This window comes from Leopardus geoffroyi, chromosome B4 (genome assembly GCF_018350155.1).
Source record: "Leopardus geoffroyi isolate Oge1 chromosome B4, O.geoffroyi_Oge1_pat1.0, whole genome shotgun sequence".
Taxonomy (NCBI): Eukaryota; Metazoa; Chordata; class Mammalia; order Carnivora; family Felidae; genus Leopardus; species Leopardus geoffroyi.
In genome coordinates, this window is record NC_059341.1 from 49028311 (window position 1) to 49050349 (window position 22039).

General features: G+C 39.9%; 1 protein-coding gene across 2 annotated transcripts in view; it reads left to right on the plus strand.

The window, feature by feature from the left end:
- The window catches only part of PTPRO (protein tyrosine phosphatase receptor type O), a 243670-nt gene that overhangs the window by 176595 nt on the left and 45036 nt on the right, over positions 1–22039 (plus strand). For both annotated transcript variants that reach the window (XM_045464471.1, XM_045464473.1), the window contains exons 13-15: positions 14178–14317; positions 16913–17045; positions 19163–19283. In XM_045464471.1, the coding sequence (XP_045320427.1) occupies positions 14178–14317; positions 16913–17045; positions 19163–19283 (394 nt within the window). The remainder of the gene's footprint in view (positions 1–14177; positions 14318–16912; positions 17046–19162; positions 19284–22039) is intronic.

Consider the following 22039-nt stretch of genomic DNA (forward strand, 5'->3'; position numbering starts at 1 on the left):
GTAGGTGCTCAATAGATATTTATTGAAACGAACTGCAGCCACAGACCTCAAAGTTGAATACATTCTACCAAATTTTATCTTTCAAAGAAGTAAAATAACATTTTGCTTTAGTAATAACTGATTGCAGTTATCTTTTATTTCATAGAACTTTCATTCTAGTCATTTTATGTTCCTTTATAGCATTCATTCGGTGTCCATAGAAGTCATATGAATTCTACTTTACAGAAACCTGCAACTCTGGCACACAGATTTTTAAGGCTAGTGTGAATCAGAACGATGTTGTTAAAGCTAGGACCAAAATTGGTTTGGCTAACCCTGAGGTCGGTTTCTCTGTGATAAAAGCCTCTTTGCAATGGCTCTACTTGGTATCATGGAGGGCAGGATCTACATCTATGGGAAGAAACCAGGCTATGATTGAGTCCAGTATAATATAAAGTAATCCAGGATGGTGTGTGCAAAGGTAGAGAGCCTCAAAGCAATTGCCAAAGATTCTCAAATATTATGTCACCGATCAGCATCCACAAGAAGACATCTACCAACAGTGGTACTGTTTGCAGGGCATCGAGCCCATCATCCCATTAAGAATTGTAGGTTGTCAGCAGTTTCACGGTACCATGGGGGTATGTGATGACAGTTCCCTTTGGCAGTCAATACAAATGTGAATCAAATCTGCTTTAAGAAATGTCATTTTACAAGAACTTATTGGTCTACATGCAACTGTGGCTTCAACCAGCAACCAGTCATAACTTCTGGTCTTGGTGAATCCACTTGAAACTCTGGGCCAACTTTAAGAGAATTGGGTAAGTTTACACCAGATAAGCAACCATTCAAAAAAGAAAGAAAGGGAAAGAAATAGGGATGAGAGGGTTGGGCCTATCACAAAATAGCTCTATGGTAGTAGAATATCCATTCATGAATTCATTCAACGAATACATACCGAGAACCTTCTAAGAGTTGCCCAGATGCCAGACTACTTGTAATAATGAACTCGAAGGGTTCAGTTTCTGTTCCCAAGGAGCTTAGGATCTGCCGAAGGGGGAGATGGTAAGAAGTGCTGTGTACCACATTAAAACAGGGTAGTGTGGGACAGTGTATAAGCAGCAAATCTTTCTCTGAGGAAGCAATGATGAGAGATATGAATCACAAGAAAGGATCTGCCATGAAAAGTTTGGGAAAGGGCATGCAAAGCAGAAGGAATAGGCAGAGACCAAATTATACAGGATTTTTAAGAAGATGGAGTTGAGATTTTATTTTGAGTGTAACAAGAGAGAATTTAAAGAATTAAAAATAAACAATCTGACATATTTAAAATAATCCCTCTGGTTGCTCAAGGGAGGAAGGATTGTTGGGTTACCAGTGAAGATAGGGAGACCGATTAAGGCACCATGTGCCCTAACTTTAAAAATGGCATTCCCGTTTTGGTTTTCTTCTTCAATATTACTTTGGCTATTCGGGGTCTTTTGTGGTTCCATACAAATTTTAGGATTGCTTGTTCTACTTTCAAGAAGAATGCTGGTGAAATTTTGATTGGGATTGCATTGAATGTGTAGATTGCTTTGGGTAGTATGGACATTTTAACAATATTTATTCTTCCAATCCATGAACATGGAATGTTTTTCTATTTATTTGTATCTTCTTCAATTTCCTTCATAAGCATTCTATAGTTTTCAGCATACAGATCTTTTACATCTTTGGTTAGGTTTATTCCTAGGTATTCTATGATTCTTGGTGCAATTGCGAATGGGACCAGTTTCTTTATTTGCCTTTCTGTTGCTTCATTATTAGTGTATAAGAATGCAACTGATTTCTGTACATTAATTTTGTATCCTGCAACCTTGTTGAATTCACGTATCAGTTCTAGCAGACTTTTGGTGGAGTCTGTCGGGTTTTCCATGTATAATATCATGTCATCTGCAAAAAGTGAAAGCTTGACTTCATCTTTGCCAATTTTGATGCCTTTGATTTCCTTTTGTTGTCTGATTGCTGATGCTAGAACTTCCAACACTATGTTAAGCAACAGCGGTGAGACTGGATAAAGAATTTGTGGTTTATATATGCAATGGAATACTACTTGTCAATGAGAAAGAATGAAAAATGGCCTTTTGTAGCAATGTGGATGGAACTGGAGAGCGTTATGCTAAGTGAAATAAGTCATACAGAGAAAGACAGTACCATATGTTTTCACTCTTATATGGATCCTGAGAAACTTAACAGAAGACAATGGGAGAGGGGAAGGGGGAGAAAAAAAAGTTACAGAGAGGGAAAGATGCAAACCATAAGAGATTCTTAGAAACTGAGAATAAACTGAGGGTTGATGGTGGGTGGGATGGAGGGGAAAGTGGGTGATGGGCATTGAGGAGGGTACCTGTTGGGATGAGCACTGGGTGTTTTATGGAAATCAATTTGACAATAAATTTCATATTAACAAAATAGCATTCTAATTCGGGGCGCCTGGGTGACTCAGTTGGTTAAGTGCCTGACTTCGACTTAGGTCTTGATCTCACGGTTCGTGAGTTCAAGCCCCATATCAGGCTCTGTGCTGACAGCTCAGAGCCTGGAGCCTGCTTTGGATTCTGTATCTCCCTCTTTCTCTGCCCCTCCCTCACTCATGCTCTGTCTGTCTATCTTTCAAAAATAAATAAACGTGAAAAAAAATAAAAAAAATAACATTCTAATTCAGTAAGTTCCATTGGAAATGAGGGCAACTTTTAGTTAAGTGGTAATAATGGAGATGAAGAAAAATGGACAGAATTCAGGAGTTATTTTGGAAGTTGTGTCCATAGAACTTGCTTGTGGGGTGAAAATAGGAAATAAGAGAAAGGGAAATTAAAATTAACTCCTAGGCTTTACTCTTAAGCAACTAGGCTGGATGGTGGTACAATTCACTGAGACTGACACAACTAGAAAAACTAGAAGAGGAGTGACTTTGGGATAGGGTGAGAATCAAAGATTCTTCTCTGGACTAAAAAAAAACCAGAACCAAACTGAGAGGTCATCCAAATACAGTTGTCAAATAAAATGATTCTTGTTATGTGTCTGGAGATCAGCAGCGAATTCTGGGCTAGCAATATAAATTTTGGAGTGTCTAGATGAGATCACTAACTAGTAAGCAGAAATAGAGGAGAACCACTTCCAGCACTTGGACACTGAGCAGAGAGACTGGGAAGGTATAGCCAACGAGGTCAGAGAAAACCAAAAACAGAATGTATACACCATCACTGTCAAGCTTCTGCAGTATCCTGACCACAGCTGTGCTCAGACAGGTTCAAGATAAGGAATCAGGTAACTTCAGTGCCAGGAGAGGTTTGGAGGTAATTGAATGAAACGTCCTCATCTGAGCAAGCTGCAACCTAGAGAAATTTGACTTCAAACATTGTTGAGTCTGAGTCAAGAAAGAGTGATTTGGCACTTTTTGTCCATCTGCTGTTTATGTTTTCCTGGATTTGGAGTGTATTTTTTTTTTCTATAAGCTTCTTTTTTCAGTGAAAACTCCTAATAGAGAAGGAAGGAATTTCACACCCACTGTGTGGTTTTCTCTCTTCCTCTTTTGGAGTTTGGGTATTAATAACATTGGCTTGATTTTCTTAATCTCAGTCATGAAAAACTTTATATAGATTAGAAAGCTTTAAACATAGTTTGGCTATGGATAAGAAAGAATCAATATATTTTCAGGTGTTAGGAATTTGGGGCATATTACAATCTCTCTGTCATAAAATTTCAGTGATTACAAATAATTATTTCTATTTTGATGAAATGTGATTTCTTACTTAAGAAAAACCCAGCTATTATACAGTACTGCCCTTCATGATCTCATGCTCAGTTGAGAACATTTGTTTATTCTTATGTTGAAATCATTGAATTAACAGTTTGGGAAATGGTTGCTTGGATATATGCAGCCCTTATTTTTGGTAAGAAGTGAGTGAAATGCTGTGAGTCAGAGCATACCGAAGTCTAATGTACCTCTCTCTATCCTCCCGTGCCCTTTTCTTGGATCATATCCTGGTAAGTGACTACCTTGTTACCCCTCTCACCCGCCACCAAAAAGAAATGAGCTTAATAAGATCTAAATGTGAATAAATTGTGTCAATGTAGCACAGAGAAAAGGAAAAATGGATGGATGAATGAATGTATGGAAGGGAAGAGGAAAGTGAAATAAGAAAGAAAATATGCATATCCATTCTATCTCTCATCTATCTATCTATCTATCTATCTATCTATCTATCCATCTGTCCATCCATCCGTCCACCCATCTATATTGACTGCCAGTCAGAAAAAAAACTAATAAATTAATTAAGCTACTATGCTTTAAAAAGTAATTTATTCTAGAGGCACCTGGGTGGCTCAGTCAGTTAGGCATCTGACTTCGGCTCAGATCATGATCTCATGGTTGACGAGTTCGAGCCCCGCATCGGGCTCTGTGCTGACGTCTCTGAGCCTGGAGCCTGCTTCGGATTCTGAGTCTCTCTCTCTCCCTCTGCGCTTCCCCCGCTCATTCTCTGTCTCTGTTTCAAAGATACACATTTAAAAAATTAATTTATTCTATCAATCAACACATATTTATTTAGCATTTACTATGTGTTACATACTAATCTAGGTGCTCAGAATACAGAAATGAACAAGACTGACAAAAATTTCTACCCTCATTCTACTGGAGAAAAAGAGACAATAAACACAAATATAAGGACGTCAGATGCTGTGGAGGAAAATGAGGCAGAAAAAGAAGCATAATGAGGAGCAGAGTGCAATTTTTGTAGGCGGTGGCATAAGTTAAGCTTCACTGTGAAGGTGATATTTCAGTCAAAACCTGAAGGAGGTAAAGGAGTGAGCCAAACAAATAACTGGGAGATTATTTGTTTGGCATAGGCAAACTGCAGGTGCATAGGCAACTGCAGGTGCAAAGCTCCAGAAGCAGTGGTATACCTGGAAGTTCAAGAAAAGGTCAGGAAGGTAGTGTGGCTGAAGTGGAAGGAACAAGAGAGAGAGAGAGAGAGCAGTAGAAAAGAGGATAGAGAGGTAACAAAGGAGCAGATCATGTGGAGTCGTTGAAAAGACATTTCACACCAAGTGAGATGATATTCCAGTAGATGGTTCAAGGTAAGGAGTCATATGACCTGACAAGTTTCACAAGATGACTTTGGTAACAATAGTGTTCAGGGATCAAGGTAAAACAGGAAACCAGGTAGATAAGATGACCTTACATGCCAGTTACCACACATAATACCAGTTTACACTGCTATAGATCAGTTAAAGACTAGTCATCCTCTTTTGCAATTCTTTTCTTCCCTAAAAGTATTCCACTTTGGACATATTTGATAAATTACACAGTCACCTTAGAGTTAGGAGACTACCGCGTCTACCCAAATACGAGATTATACTTGCCTGTGCCAGGGTGGTTGCCGTGAAGGTGATGAGCCGTGAGCAGATTCAAAATTTATCTTGAAGATGCCAAGATCTTGGGCCTGAGCACTTGGAAGGACAGAGGTGCTATTTATTGAGTTGGGGAAGATCATGGGAGAGGCAGATTTGGGTGAAAGATCAGAAGCTCAGATTTGGATGCATCCACATTTGAAGGTACCTGTTAAATATTAAAGAACAGATACTGAGTAGGCAATTAGATAAAGGAGCTTGGATTCTGGGAGATTTAAGGATTGGGGGTATAAGTTTGAGGGTCAGGAAACAGACTTGATGAAGTTATCAGGGAGTGAATGAAGAAGAAAGCATGCTATCCAAGGACTGAGCCCTGGCACTCCAATGTTAAGAAATGGAAATGGTGTGAGGGAACCAGCAAAAGAGCAGAGAAGGAGTGGCCGGTAAAGGAAAAAGGAGCACAGAAAAGTGTGATGTCCAAAGAACCAAGCAAAGAAAGTACTTGATTGATCAGCTTACACCTGCTGGTAAGTCAAGTAAGATGTGGAGTGAGAATTGGCAACCCAGGAGTTATTGGTGATTCAGAAAGGAGGCATTTGGGTGGAATAGTGAGGGAAAATTATGCTACTAAAAGTAATTCAAGAGAGGGCGCCTGGGTGGCTCAGTCGGTTAAGCTTCCACCCAAGTCATGATCTCACAGTTCATGAGTTCAAACCCCACATCAGGCTCTGCACTGACAGTGGGGAGCCTGCTTGGGATTCTCTCTCTCCACTCTCTCTCCCCCTGCCCTGCTCTCCTTCTCTCTTTCTCTCAAAATAAATAAACTTTTTTTTTTTAAAGTAATTCAAGAAAGAATAAAAGAAAAAAGGAAGACAGCTGGAATAACAAAACTTTTGAGAAGTGTGATTATAAAGAGGAGAGAAAATGAGCAGGAGCTGAGGATAAAAGAAGCCAAGAGTTTTTATTTGTTTGGTTGGATTTGTTTTGTCTTTCTTTCTATTTTTTTAAGTGGGTGGAAACAGCTTTTCAATGGCTAATCAAAATGATTCCACAGAAAAGGGAAAATTGATGGTGCAGGATAGTTTAGAAGGTGACACTCATTAAAATGATGTTCCTTGCTTGGGCCAGAGGAGACAGGACCCCGGGGTGCCAGTACAGGGGGTGGCCTTAGACGGAGTGAATCTGTAGTAAGGAAGAGTGACAGAGCATAAGGCCGCCAACAGAGTAGGCCAGTCGGGTGAGAGCGATGATGGAAGCTTGTGGGAGATTTCTCCTACTGACTTCTTACAAGCATGTTCTTTAGGTTTTCAGAGGACCATGATTGCCCTGCTACCCTTCTTGTATGGCCCTACGTGGCCAGCAGCCTTCATGTATGGTCCTACACGGCCAGCAGCCTCATGCCAGCATTAGCTTCTGGGTTGGAATGCCAGGCATGTCATGTTCCGTGGCTCCGTTCCTAGTCCTGAGGCTAACTGATGCCACTTCTCAATCTCTCTCTCTCCCATTTCTCACTGTGGTCTCCTGAGTTTCACTGCCATTTCCAGCTGCCCACAGCCAAGCCACACAAAAAGGACATCCTTTTAAAGAAGTCCTTAAAAGCACTTCCCCTGCACCCCATGACGTGGACTGATAAGGCAGCAACTATGATGTAGTGATCTCAACATATAAGCAACTGCCCATTGTGAAAAAGTTGCCCTTTGGGGAAAAAGGAACTTTTCAGAAAGCCCTATCATCCTCAGTTATATGGAAATAGATGGCAAACACCCACATTTTCAGGGAGGAATCCAGGTGTAGAAGGACCCTTAACTAGGTGTGCAGAGGTCTGGATCCCAGTTCTTTTTTTTTTTTTTTTTTTAACATTTATTTATTTTTGAGAGAGAGAGACAGAGCATGATCAGGGGTGGGGCAGAAAGAGACACAGACAGAATCTGAAGCAGGGTCTAGGTTCTGAGCTGTCAGCACAGAGCCCGATGCAGGGCTCAAACCCATGAACCATGAGATCAGGCCTGAGCCAAAGTCTGACACTCAACCGACTGAGCCATCCAGGCACCCCTGGATCCTAGTTCTTGTTCTCACAGACAAGTTGTGTTACCATAGAAAAGTGGGTTAAGCCCTCTGGATTTCAGTTGCCTCATCTACAAAGTGAGGGTCTGGACTAAATAATCTTTAATATTCCTTCCAGTTTTAAAGTTCATACCTGAGTTCAGAATAAAGGCAACAAGGCTAATGATACAATGAGGGTAATGATCCTTTTCTAAGAATTTGGTGAAAATAACTCTTAACTAAATAAAAATGCTAAGTAAAAAAAAATAATCATATTCTTGGAACCAAAAAAAAAAAAAAAGAGGAAGTTAGATATGCTGTTTTGAAACTAAGTAAAGTTAAATGAAAGCTTTCTTTGAAAAATTCTGCTAATCGTTAGAAGTTAGTTGAGCTGGGAAAACCATAGAAACACCCAATGACTCACAGAAGGGGATGTTACACTTGCTATCATTAAGCCATAAAGAATTTATTTAAAATGTAATGGAAATCATGGGTATTTCTAATTCCTGAGAAAATTGTGTGTTTTCGATATGGAAATGGCCTAATTATAATGTAATATTTGCCTGAATTTTAAAAAATATTTCCCAGTGTTGTTTTTAACTTTGCTCATTATTTATTAAAAGAATCTCCCTGGGGCGCCTGGGTGGCTCAGTGGCTTAAGCGCCTGACTTCAGCTCAGGTCATGATCTCGTGGTTCGTGAGTTCGAGCCCCACCTCGGGCTCTGTGCTGACAGCTCGGAGCCAGGAGCCTGCTTCGGATTCTGTGTCTCCATCTCTCTCTGCCACCCCCCGCCCCCGCTCGTACTCTTTCTTTCTCAAAAATAAATAAACACTAAAAAATATTTTTTAAAGAACGTCCCTAAATTGACAAGAGAATAGGCTTAGTAAACTTCAGCTCTAACACAAGTTTCTGTTGTTTAATATAAATTTTCATCTTCTTAATTTCATTGCATATCGGTCTGAACTCATTGTGAATAATTTCTCTACCACTTTGCTTTTTCTTTCGAATACTTCTTTCTGTTGCGGATGTTGTTTTTGACCACATTGGACATACTTTATGTGGCTGACGCTGTTTAAGTCCCAGGTGTTTTCTTTGACCAAGTTGAATATAAGTTACACGGCTTACACTGCCCAAGGAGGAACTGCCTGCCTTGAGGGAAATAAAAATAGATGTAAAAGACATACAATAATATAGATGTTGAACCGTTCTTTGTTATCTGAAGAGGATACCAGCAAATTGCTGTCACTGATACCGAGGATTGAAAATCGATTTTGTCATATTGACCGTTTTTTTACCATGTGTTTTGGTTGAATTCCTCTTATCACCAATGTCACACATTTGTAAAACTAATGGGCCCTCACGGATATAATCTTGGCCTCATTAGCATCATTCTTTTGGCAGCTAAACCAATGGGTCACTTTAAAATAAGAAACAATGTAATAATTGTCAGGAAAAGATGGTTTTTAGGCAATAAATACATTCTATTCTTCTCCAACTCTAACTATTACACCTGACTCCCTCTGGAATTTCCTAGGAAAGGAAGAAATTTGCTGCCAGAACAAAGAATAAGAATCAGGCACTAGCTCATACTTTACTCAAGGTCACCTTCACTCCCCTGAGATCCTAGGGAACAGCTTGAGCCTCTCATAATCCGATCTAAATTAAATGGTAGAGGAGAGGTAGCCTTACAGCTTTCCTTTCTGCCCATGTTCTGCGCATTGTATTTAATTTCCTTATAAAATTAGGTTGGATTCCCCACTCAAATAGGACAGGCACTGAAAAGGAGAGAAGAGAAGGGAAGAAGAGGGCCAGACCGTTGAGTATAACATCAGCAACACTAGAAAGCTGTTCAAAAATATTTTAAAGCAAACAATTCTGTATCTCTACCTTATTTTGTAAAAATAGTACATCTGTCTCCTTTCCCCATATCCACAGTCTCACAACAAACATTGTGGACTCTGAAATGATTTTAAACAAAAGGAAATCTGACATTATGAAGCAAGGGAATTTTGAAGGAGTTGAGATTTCAAATGTCACTTTGGAAAGTAGACAGTGATAGTAGCCAGGGGGATTTCTATAGCTAATATCTACGTGGCTCTTTATATTATATAAAGAGTGTTTGTGTCCATCGTCTTAAAGCTCATTGACTCTTCATAAAATCATTGAGGTCTCCCTATCCCTCCCTTTTATAAGCTAGACTATATTTGAGATTTTGAATAGTAAGAGACTGTATTCATTTGCTAGAGCTCCATAGCAAAATATCACAGATCGGGTGGCTTAATCAATAGACATTTATTTTCTCACAGTTCTGGAGGCTAAAAGTCCAAGAAGAAGATATCAGCAGGTTTGGTTTCTCCGAGACCCTTCTCCTGGGCTTCCAGGTGACCACCTTCCAGCTGTGTCCTCACATGGTTTCTTCTCTGAACCCATTCATCTTTGGTGTCTCTTTGCCCAAATTTCCTCTTCTTATAAGAACACCAGTCAAACTGGATTAGCGCCCACCCTAAGGGCATCACTTCAATTTACCTGTTGAAAGGCCCTATCTCCAAATACATTCACATTTTTGAGGTGCTGGGGCTTAGGTCTACAACATAGGAATGTGAGTGAACACAATTTAGCCCATAACACAGACCAATCAAAAGGCGTTTGCATGTCATTGTATTCCCTATCACATGAAATTGCCTGGACAGTATTTAGCCACCACTCCCTTTTGGTCTCATGCCCAAGGATGGGAAACAGAAATCATCTAAGTCATGCTAGGCTATGGAGTTTAGCTGACCTTGCCTTCTTATGAGAGGAGATAGACAGCAAAAGGGGGGCCTCTCCAAGCAGCTTCTGCCAAGAATTTCCACACTTCTGCTCTACCAAGCAAGAAGGAATGCTCTAACCCCATCCTGTACAATTGAAATATAATGAGAGCCATATATGTAATTTTAAATTTTCTAGTGGCCACATTACAAAATACTAAGAAGAGATAGGTGAAATTGAGTTTAATATGCCTATTTAACCAAATATATCCAAAGTGGTATCACTCTAATATGTAATTGATATAAAGAAATATAAATGAGATATTTTTATTCTTATTTTGTACTAAGTCTTCAAAATTCAGTCTGTCACTCTTATAGCACCTCTCAATTTAGACTAGCCATATTTCAAATAGTCAGTAGCTGTACGTGGCTAATAGCTACTACTTTGAACAATACAATTCTAACATTTAATACATTTCCTGGGGCAGATGTTGTCTTGTGTAGTGAAATTTAATTAGAATCCCTTCTCAACCCAGTTACACCTCCACTTAGGAAATATTGCAGTAATTTTCTTTGTGTGGAATAGCTGAGTGAAATTTCTCCCCAAAACAGCTAAAGAAATATACCTATCACAAAAATCCTAAACAGTCCTCAAACAGGTGATTTGTGTATGTTATTCATTGACCTACAGAGCTAATATGCATATATCTTTCAGAAAAGAATACTGAGATAATGGGTGCAGTGACTTTGGAATCATTTCTTGCCCCTGGGTAACACCTGAAAGGAAAAATTTGTTTTGTGGCTGGCCAAAGGAAAGGAAAAATTTGTTTTGTGGCCTTTGGAGATTTACCTGAGGATCCAACTTATCACCTAGATTCACATTTTTTAGCCAGACCCAAAGAAACCTCTACTCCATTATTAAAGTCATAATCTTTGGACCACTGAGAACGCTTACAATTCATGGCAATCTTTGACTCTGCCACTGAAAGCTGGTAATTTTAGCAACACGATCACTGTAAAAAGGCAGAGGACATCAAAATTCAACCCCAATGTGTCTGATCTTGCCTGATGCTTAAATCTTAACAGCTCTGATTAATGAATCTTGACCTGTGGTTTAAATCAGTCAATAGATAAGATTTATTGAGCAATTTCAGGTGACTAGTTCAAGGTGAAGACAAAAATAATTTATAACACATGGTATTTGTTCTCAAAGAATCAAATGGGACCTAGTAGAATCAGGACTTTACTCACGTAGATCAAATAGGGTAACAGAAGGTCAGAGAAGGGATAGATCATCAAAAGACAGAGTGAACAGGTAAGGCTTCAGGAAGAAAGGAAGACTTTTTCCTGATCTTAGGATGATCCAAATAGAAGGAAAAGTACATTGAAGGGAAATACATGAGTTGAGTAAGAGTACTGTTTGTATGGTAGTCAGTGAGAAAATTGGCCCTACCAAAGGAAACATTTCTGGGTAGGAGGGATGGTGATGAAGCTGGATGGGTAAATGTGGCTGATGTAAGTAGGATCTTCAAAATTTGGCACGTTTGATGTGATGCAGTAGACATTGATCACAATAGATTATTATGCAGATAGGATTTAACATGAGCAAAGTGGTATTTTAGGTGATTTATGCCTTCATTGACAAATAAGAAAGAACTGATTAAAAGCAGGAAAAAGAATTAAAGGTCTGTTGTGTTGATTGATAAAGTGTGATGACAAAAGCTTGAACGTGCAATATAATAAAAAGAATAGATAAAAGGAAGAGATGACAAGAATTATTTGAAGATATGCTATCAGGGACTGAGAAACCAGAGGAGAGCCTCGTCAATTGAGAGAATGGTGTTGCTCGTCAGAGTATCAGCGGTTGGAAAGTAGATTGATTTCGGGAAGGCGGAAGACTCAAGGTCTATTTTGACCCTATGGAGGTTAAGGCAATAGTGAAGTGTTTGAGTAAGCAAGGATGATAGGTGATTGGAAATACACATGTAAAAAGTTGGATCTAGAAATCGAGACCTGGGCAGTATTCTTGTTGGATAGCTAAACTGATTTTTTTCTACCCATCAGGGGAAAACAAAAACAAAAACAAAAAACAAGACATAATGTCCTAGGGAACCTAATCAGTTTAAGAGGCACTCTGAAGAGAAATTCTGTCTTGTGGATTTTGGAAAGAGACATAACCAAGGTTCAGCCCAAAAATCATCCATCTCTGCCCCCAGACAACCCTCACTTTTCTCCAAAGATTCAAGTTCTATGAGAGTCAGAGGACCTATTCTCTGACTCATACCTATTGGCAGTGACAGTTATAAAGGATGGGAGAAGTGGAAGCTGACCGCTATGTTTCATCAAGTGGACAATTCATTGCAAATGAGAAAGGGGTCCTGACATCTGTTGTGAATCAAACCTGCCCGAGACTAACCCCCTCCCTTTCCTCCTTCAGCTCTTCGAGAGTCAATTGGCTCTCGAAAGAAAAATGCTTCTTTTTAGTTGCACACAAATTTAAGTTGTCTGGGATAAACCATGAGAAGAATGGTTCTGACATACTTCCTGGTTCTGAATAGGGCCATGAGGATGGTATTCTAGAACGAAGGTCTAAACCTTCCCCCACAAAGATAATGTATATGTCAAAGGAGTGAAATGGCCTTCAAGAGCTTCTTCAAGCACTACTAAAAGCCAGGAGCTAGAGGACAGACTTGGGGGCATGGGACAAATAATAAAAAGAAATCCAAGTAACGAGCAAACAGTTTGGGTAGTTGTCTAACAGGGACATGCAGGTGGTCGGAGTATGATGTTCCATGAACCTAACAGCAAGATATGTGTTATATCAAACAAGCAATGTCAAGGAGGTCTGACAGGGGGTAACAGGGACTCTGTCATAAGCACTGGGGTTCAGGCATAGCACTTTGTGTACTGGAGGAATTCAAGGGAAAGACAACACCCAAATGATAGGGCACGGAGAGGAGAGTAGGAGAGACTCAAGAATGGGGGATCAAGGGGCGCCTGGGTGGCGCAGTCGGTTAAGCGTCCGGCTTCAGCCAGGTCACGATCTCGCGGTCCGTGAGTTCGAGCCCCGCGTCAGGCTCTGGGCTGATGGCTCAGAGCCTGGAGCCTGTTTCTGACTCTGTGTCTCCCTCTCTCTCTGCCCCTCCCCCGTTCATGCTCTGTCTCTCTCTGTCCCAAAAATGAATAAACGTTGAAAAAAAAAAATTAAAAAAAAAAAAAAAGAATGGGGGATCAAGACAGCGAGATCACTTCCTAAAACTGAGGAACAGGCAGGGGTTTGGTCTCAAGCCAACAAATCCAGTGACTCAGTTACTGGAAATGAGGATGAAGGGGCATAGTTTCCTTGACTAATGGATTAATTTATTGATCAAGAGGAAGTGTCTAAAAGAGTTAGGTAAAGAAATCAGTCCTCTAACATTTTATTAACCATCCAGTCCTCTTCCATAATCCTTTTCTTTAAAAAAAAAAATCATATGTATTTAACTCTACCCCTCTTAATTTCAACTACATTTTCAAGAAGCCATTCTTCTGACAAAATGATTCCAGATAGTCTCCAGCAGGTTTTTTGGCTAAGTACCAGACTGAATGTCTGCATTAGAAGGCAGCAAACCACTTTCATTTTTCTCAGCCATTGAAGTGCAGATTTTTGTGTCTCCTACAGAAAGTCTGTATTATCAGGGCAGTGCTAGCTCCAATGCAGATGACATAAAAACTATTAATAGATTATGTATATAATAAAGCTGAAGTAGAAAACAGAAGTGCTCCAAAAAGAGAAGTATAAAATGAAAGGGGGAGAAAAAGGCCAAATCCTCTGCCTTCTAAGTTACGTGACCACTGTCTCTGTGAAAGGACATATTTCAAAAGCAATATAAAATTTTGATGGTGCTCTCAACTGCCTGTATTTGGTTTTTGTTTTTGTTTTTGTTTTTGTTTTTGGCCTATTTTTATCCTGCCAATCAGTGAAAGAAGAAAGAATATATTAAATTAAAATAAAATTTTAAAACTCTATCTTTGCCCAGAACCAGCTCCTCCAAAATCACTCTTTGCCGTGAATAAAACCCAGACTTCAGTGACTTTGCTGTGGGTGGAAGAGGGAGTAGCTGATTTCTTTGAAGTCTTTTGTCAACAAGTTGGCTCTAGTCAAGAAACCAAACTCCAGGTACTGTACATTTTGATTTTTCTTTTCTGAGTTGATTTTGATTAAGGCTAATTATCTGAATGAAGTCAAGTCCTTTATTTGTTTAAACTATAGAAAATGAAAATTGTTCATTTGCGCTTTTGTGTTTCAGTGATAGAAATTAACAGTGTGCTTAGAATAAGCCTAAAATGTAAGAACCAATTTGTCAAATTGCAAAGTTTATTTTCCTCTTTGCATTAGCTTTTGTCCCTAGTTCTTAGTTACCCTGGGTCCTGAGGACTTAAAAGGGTTCATTTTTCCTATTGCCATTAAATCGACCAAAGGTATAGACACTGCCATATAAAATATAGTTTAACAAATATGAACTGATTGCCAGTTATGTGAAAGGCACTATATGTGATACAAATGGTAGAATCAATACTGGCCTTTAAATTTTTTTTTCATGTAGTTATGGATATTGCGTCAGTCTAGAAATAATTAAAGTAAACCTCAAGTGCCATAGAGAGATCCATTCTCCTTAGAGAATTTAAAGAAGGGACTATTTCTAGTCAGTAAGGAGGACACTTTTGCTTGGGAAAATGAAGGCTGAGAGAGGTGATTGTGAAGGCTTTAGAATCACAAACAGCAGGTAGAATGACTCCTGAGTTATTCACCAGGTCAAAAGGAAGGGAAGGAGGGAGATGAACCGGGAGCTCCCAGGGTAACAAAGCCACAAGAAAACAATTTTTTACAGTCAGACATGGAAGGAAAAGGTCAAGTGTGTGAAGGATGTCACAAAATGCAGGGTAGAGACTAATTCTATGAACATGAATAATTGATGCTTTTTAAATAATGCAGTTCATGAGATTGAAAAGAAGAAAGGATTTCTGGGAGTGGGAATCTTTTCATACAGAATGTTAAGATAATTTGCTTTGATTTCTTTCCCCTTTTGATACTCTCTTCTACAAACTTATCTCTTTTTGATCTATACTGAACAGCTAATCTCTTTTTCTATTCAAAGAATCCTTTTTGGAAATAACTGCTTTGTCAGTAGTGGATTTTCTTCTCTGTGGCTATAGTAACATCTTTCCTCAGGAAAACAATGGTTATGTAGCTGCTTATTACAATTGAGCCTTTCCTTAGAATCATTCTTTTATAGGACAATAAAAGAGGTGGGATTGGAAATAAGTGCTGATGGCTGTCATCTCTTTAGGCAGGACTGTTTCAGATCCCTGTTTTGAAAAAGAATGTTATGCTGGCTCATCTTTTTATATTGTACTGTGGTACTTGTCACTGGTCCAACCACTGGCCCAACAAATTAACAATCTGTTCTACTCAAGAATAAGTTAATATCAAATGTTTCTGAGAACTCAAAGTTGCTATGCCTTTGGTGGCTACTGTTTAAAAGCTGAGAATGCAGACAAAGGGGGTAATGTCTTTAGTAGAAGACCAACAACCCAAAACAAATATATCATAGAAAATAAACACAAAAGATTCTTTTTTAAAAACATTTTTTAATGTTTATTTAGCTTTGAGAGAGACAGAAAGAGAGAGAGAGAGAGAGAGAGAGAGAGAGAGCAGGGGAGGGGCAGAGAGAGAGGGAGACGCAAAATCCGAAGCAGGCTCCGGGCTCCCAGCTGTCAGCCCAGAGCCTGACGTGGGGCTCGAACCCATGAATCGTGAGATCATGACCTGAGCCGAAGGTGGACACTTAACCACCTGAGCCACCCAGGCGCCCCTAAAGATTCTTAAACATAGGAAAAGATGATCAAGTTCATTTATGGTAAAAGAAATGCAAAATAAATCTACAATGAGGTACAGTTTCCACCAATATGATTGGAAAAACTCAGAGTTTGCGGACACATTGGATTGGAAGGAGTAAATGGGAACAGGTGTTGTCCCACATTGACAGTGGCAGGATAACATGGAACATGTCTGTAGAAGACAGTATGTCAATAGCTTTCCAAATGAAAACTACACAACTTTTTGACCCAGCACTCAACTGTTGGGAACATGAGTATACATATATGTATGCACATTCACACATCTACACACATGCAGGTTTTGTGTATGAAGGTGTATGCGTACACATGCATACACACATACATATATTGAGTGTGTGTACGTATATGTTTGTTCCCATAATGTAAAATTATGTTCACTGTGGCATTGTTTGTAATCGCAAAAAATCAGGGACAATGTAAACATTCCTCAGTAGGGGACTGGTTAAATAAAGTGAATTCTACAAAGCCCTTGAGAAGAATAAAACAGCTTTACCTGTGCTGAAAGGGGCAAAGCACCGAAATATACTGATAATCAAGGTAAAGAGTAAGCAGCATGATGTGTGAACTACATTATCACTTTGGTTTAGCTGTATCTTATGTTTTTACCTCCATAAAATATAGATGGGAAAGAAAAAAAAAAAAAAAACATGCCTGACAACAACGGCTCCATCCATGGAAGAGAACTCGGTAGATAAGAAGTAGTGAAATAAGGAAGCTTATTTTTCATTGCTATCCTTTCGCATCTTTTAATTTCTTTACTGTTTATATATTACCCTCTCGGCTCTGAAAAATAGTTTAAAAAACAAAGCAGGTGGAGATAATATAACATTGATCTTATGTTCTGCATCTCCAGGAACCGATTTCTGTTTCCTCTCACGTTGTGACCATCTCCAGCCTCCTTCCTGCCACTGCCTACAACTGTAGTGTCACCAGCTTCAGCCACGACAGCCCCAGTGTCCCCACATTCATCGCTGTCTCAACAATGGGTAATTCCTGGCATTCGTGGAATCTGGTGTCTTTGAAAGTTTTATCTTTGTATTATTTTTTTACGTTTATTTATTTATTTTGAAAGAGAGAGCGAGAGTGCACAAGCAGGGGAGGGGCAGAGAGGAGGAGAGACAGAATCCCAAGCAGGCTCCACGCCATCAGCACAGAGCCTGATGCAGGGCTCGAACTCACAAACTGTGAGATCATGACCTCAGCTGAGATCAAGTTTGACGCTTAACAGACTGCGCCACCCAGGCACCCCCAGAAGTTTTATCTTTTTAGATTTTCCTCACATTTTCTTTTCAAATATATGTACTCTGTACTTCTAATAGATCCATGCTCCACTGAAACATTCCAGGCTGCGGGGTCAGGGAGCATGTACCTGTCCTTACCAGCTATGTGATTTAGGGAAAGATATTTACTATCTCTGAGCCTCTGCGTTTTCATCTGTGAAAGTGGAATCATAATATGTGTACCTCGTTGAGCTGTTTTGAAGCCTAGAAATGAAATACGTAAAGCTTTGCACACGTAGTGTGAGTGATAGCTGCCACCATCAACTCCTCCATCGTCATCCTCCTGTCCAGCAGTGGTCACAGTGCCCTGATCGATTAGGGCTCATCTGTTGTCCCTCGGCCCTTAGCCGTCACTGACCATGCGGTGACAATGCTAAATTACTGGGTCAGAGCAGGCGAGTCTCCCATGAAGCCAAACTATAAGTAGGGAAATTAGAAATTAATGAAAGGTCTGGAATAAGGGAGTTTTCCTTTTCCCCTTCTGAGTTCTATTAAATGTGTTGCTCCCCTGTTTGTTGGAGTCTGATTCTGCAACCTGAGACCCTCAATGAAACCTCCTGTAATACAACCTTTCACTGTCACAAGATCCCTTTACTGGGTTCATTTTCATTTCTGTAGCATTCATCATATAGTTGTTTTCTGTTTTGAATTTTTATTTTTCCAGAAAAGAGGACAAAAGTGGACCTGAAAAGTATATTAATGGTCTGTCACTTCTGTGTCCTTTCCACCATTCTGTGTCTCTTCATGCTTACTATTCCCTGTCATTGCTACCAGAATGTAGCAGAAACAGGTGACACTATTAAGCTTATTTACAAGTAAGGAAAACGAGACCCAGAGAGACAGATAAAATAGCTTCTCCACATGACACTTAGTAGTCAAATGAACCTGAAAAAGGTCTCCTGACCATGAGTCTAATGTTCTTTGTGTTCCGTTACTCTGCCTGTGAACAGGAATCAAGCTGGCCCAAATGGGAAGTGGCAGATACACACAGGTTTATGGATTGAATGTGGTGGCCGGTTGTGTGATTTTATGATCAATGCTGAGGATGGTAGCAGTCTTTCCTCTTGGGTCCGCCGTAACGAATTTCATGAAAACATGTGACACGTAGTCCCCATTGTTAACATCTGGCTCTTCCCTGTAGTGTGATGAACTGGGCAACGCGCGGTGCCATAGCAGCCCTTATATAAAGTATATGCGAGGGACACAGCCCCTGTTCTTAAGGGCCCCACGACTTAATAATCGGTTTCATCTCTAGAGCTGTGCAGATGGGGAACCTCTCAACATATGGCTACCGATCATCAGAACGCCTGCTTCTAGTGATGTGTTGAGTGTTGCAGCAGACGGTAGCTTGCTAATGCCTTTTTCATATACGTTATTAGTTGCGAGTGCAATATACAGTTGTGCTTTCTGCCTTTAACGTCATAGGCGTAACGCGAAAACCTGCCCCTCTCCAAGCTTCTGAAAATGTTAAGCAATAATAACGCGTGATAATGACCTCTAGATATTTTGATTTTCAAAAGAATTTAAACGATGGTACAGGCACTATTCACAGTTTATAATTTCCCTTTGTAAGAACATTCTGAACAGAAGCTTTGAAGATGGACTCAATTCCTCTAGGTACCTGAACACCGCTTATCAAACTGCTTTGCTAGATTATATTTGACCAGGAGGGGGTCATTGCCGGCTTGGAGAAACACCATTGTTGCTCTTGTTTTCAACATCATAAGTTCCATGGTGTTAAAAATCAATGGAAAACGATGAGTGGTTCTGTTAGCTTTGTGTAATGGAAGTTTGTAATGAAAATGCATGGCTTTTCTCTTTAGTGACAGAGATGAACCCCAACGTGGTGGTCATCTCCGTGCTGGCCATCCTCAGCACGCTGTTAATTGGACTGCTGCTCGTGACCCTTATAATTCTTAGGAAAAAACATCTGCAGATGGCAAGGTAAGTTAAGTTTGGTTAATCTTTTACCCACGGCCTTTAAAGTATTTTAATTTATCACACATGTATAGACCTTAATTTTATTAGCGATAAGTTTCATTTCAGTTTTCAGTGTCTATTGTGTGTTTTCTAGGTAGACTTTTAAATATTAGTTTAGAAAACATTATGATGGGGGCACCTGGGTGGCTTAGTCAGTTGAGCGTCTGACTGTTGATTTCAGCTCAGGTCATGATCTCATGGTTCATGGGTTGGAGCCCCACGTCAGGCTCTGCACTGACAACGCAGAACCTGCTTGGGATTCTCTCTCCCCCTCTCTCTCTGCCCCTCCCCCTCTTGCTCTCTCTTTCAAAATAAATAAATAGACATTAAAAAATAATAATAATACTAACAAGAAAACATCACAGTGGAAATGGCAAAGCAAAGGATTGTTTATACAAATCCAGATCTCCTACTCTCAATCTTGTCATTTTAAGAAACGCATACAGGGGCGTCTGGGTGGCGCAGTCGGTTAAGCGTCCGACTTCAGCCAGGTCACGATCTCGCGGTCCGGGAGTTCGAGCCCCGCGTCAGGCTCTGGGCTGATGGCTCAGAGCCTGGAGCCTGTTTCCGATTCTGTGTCTCCCTCTCTCTCTGCCCCTCCCCCGTTCATGCTCTGTCTCTCTCTGTCCCAAAAAAATAAATAAATAAATAAATAAATAAATGTTGAAAAAAAGAAACGCATACAAAGGGATCTATTAATGATGTTTGGATATTTTCGAACGTATTTTGGAGTCAAATAAAGATCTATGGCTACTTAGTATGATTAATGAAAGGAGTTAATATATGGAGAGACCACAAGAAAGAAAAACATCCCTCTCTTCATCAATTCTGCCAAAACTGTCTTAGAAAACATTTGCAGAGTCTATGATCAGGTCCATTCGAGGCCCCCTCTCAGTTTTGTTCCTACTACTCAGACTTGCAGGCAGTTTTCATTTTTCTTGCAGCCGAAAAAGACTTTTGATTTATGACTTTGGTGATTCCCTATTCCTTTGACCACTGATGCGTTTCTTATCAGAGCACATTCTCAAGTACTTCCGGTGGTCCCCTCTATTATCAGAACAATCCATCAATTCTCTTAAAAACTGTTGTTTAGTTGAGTACTACAGGGTTTGGGAAATTTGATTCAAATTTATATTTACCCAATGGGAGCCTGCTGAACTGCCAATCAACATCCTTTTTCTTTCTCAGAATTCTATCATTTACCCATTCATAGCTAAATGTATCCATCCAATAATGATTTAATCGGTGTCTTATATGGCACAATTAAATAAAAATCAGACATCTAAGCTGTCCACTAAGCACTTAGAATATAGGTGGAGATATGTACCTAAATAAATATATTTGGGGCTTCTGGGTGGCTGAGTCAGTTAAGCATCTGACTCTTGCTCAGGTCATGATCTCAGGGTTCATGAATTCGAACACTGCATCGGGCTCTGTGTTGACAGCTTGGAGCCTGGAGCCTGCTTCAGATTCTGTGTCTCTCTCTCACTCTCTGCCCCTTTCCCACTTGCGCTCTCTCTCTCTCAAAAATAAAATAAACATTAAAAAAAATTTTAAGAAAATAAATAAATAAATGTATTTAAAGGTATAAACTGACCTGCCCCAGAAAGGAGATAAAAATGAGCTTCTATTAACGTAGAGAAAAGAGATTAGTCTAAATATAAATATCAAACTTTTTGAATGTCGTCATTTAAACAAATCTTAGAAGGATAGGGAAGAAGGTGGTACCACATTGTGGCTAGAGTAGAGAGCTCTGAAATTACACTCCTTGGGATCAAATCTTAATTTACAATCTATGTCACCTTGTGCAGTTCACTGAAATTTCATTTATTCATTAACAAATATTAATGGACACCTGCTATGTGTCAGACTCTCCAGATGCTTGGGAAAACAGATGAGAATTTCTGCCTTCATGGAGCTCATATTCTAGTGGAGGAGGTAGATAATAAATAATATCAATAAAAGTAAAAAGATTACATGGCATGTGAGCAGACAATAAGAGAAAAATAATAGAGCAGAGTAAGGGAAATTAGCAGTACAGGCATAAGGAATATGTGTAGAAGATCTCTGGGAGGTGGGTGAGTCTCACTGAAAGGATATCTGAGAAACAATTTGAAGGATATGCGGGAGTTAGCCATGTGTTTTCTAGGGGAAGAGTAGAGGAAACAGCCAGTGCAAAGGTCCCGAGGCAGGAACATGTTCAGAGAGTAGTAGGAAGGTTAGTGCAGCTAAAGCAGAGGAAATGAAGGAAGGTTTAGCAGGAGATGATGTCAGATCATGTAGAGCTTTGTAAGCCATTGTGAAGACTTATACTTCTATCCTGAGTAAAGGACAGACTTATGCTTTTATTCTGAGTTCAGGACTTGGGGCAGAAGAGCTGTCTTACATTAGAAAACAATCTGTATTGGGGCGCCTGGGTGGCGCAGTCGGTTAAGCGTCCGACTTCAGCCAGGTCACGATCTCGCGGTCCGTGAGTTCGAGCCCCGCGTCGGGCTCTGGGCTGATGGCTCAGAGCCTGGAGCCTGTTTCCGATTCTGTGTCTCCCTCTCTCTCTGCCCCTCCCCCGTTCATGCTCTGTCTCTCTCTGTACCAAAAATAAATAAACGTTGAAAAAATTTAAAAAAAAGAAAACAATCTGTATTGAGGGGCACCTGGTTGACTCTGTTGGTTAAGCGTCCGACTTTGCCTCAGGTCATGATCTCACGGTTCGTGGGTTCAAG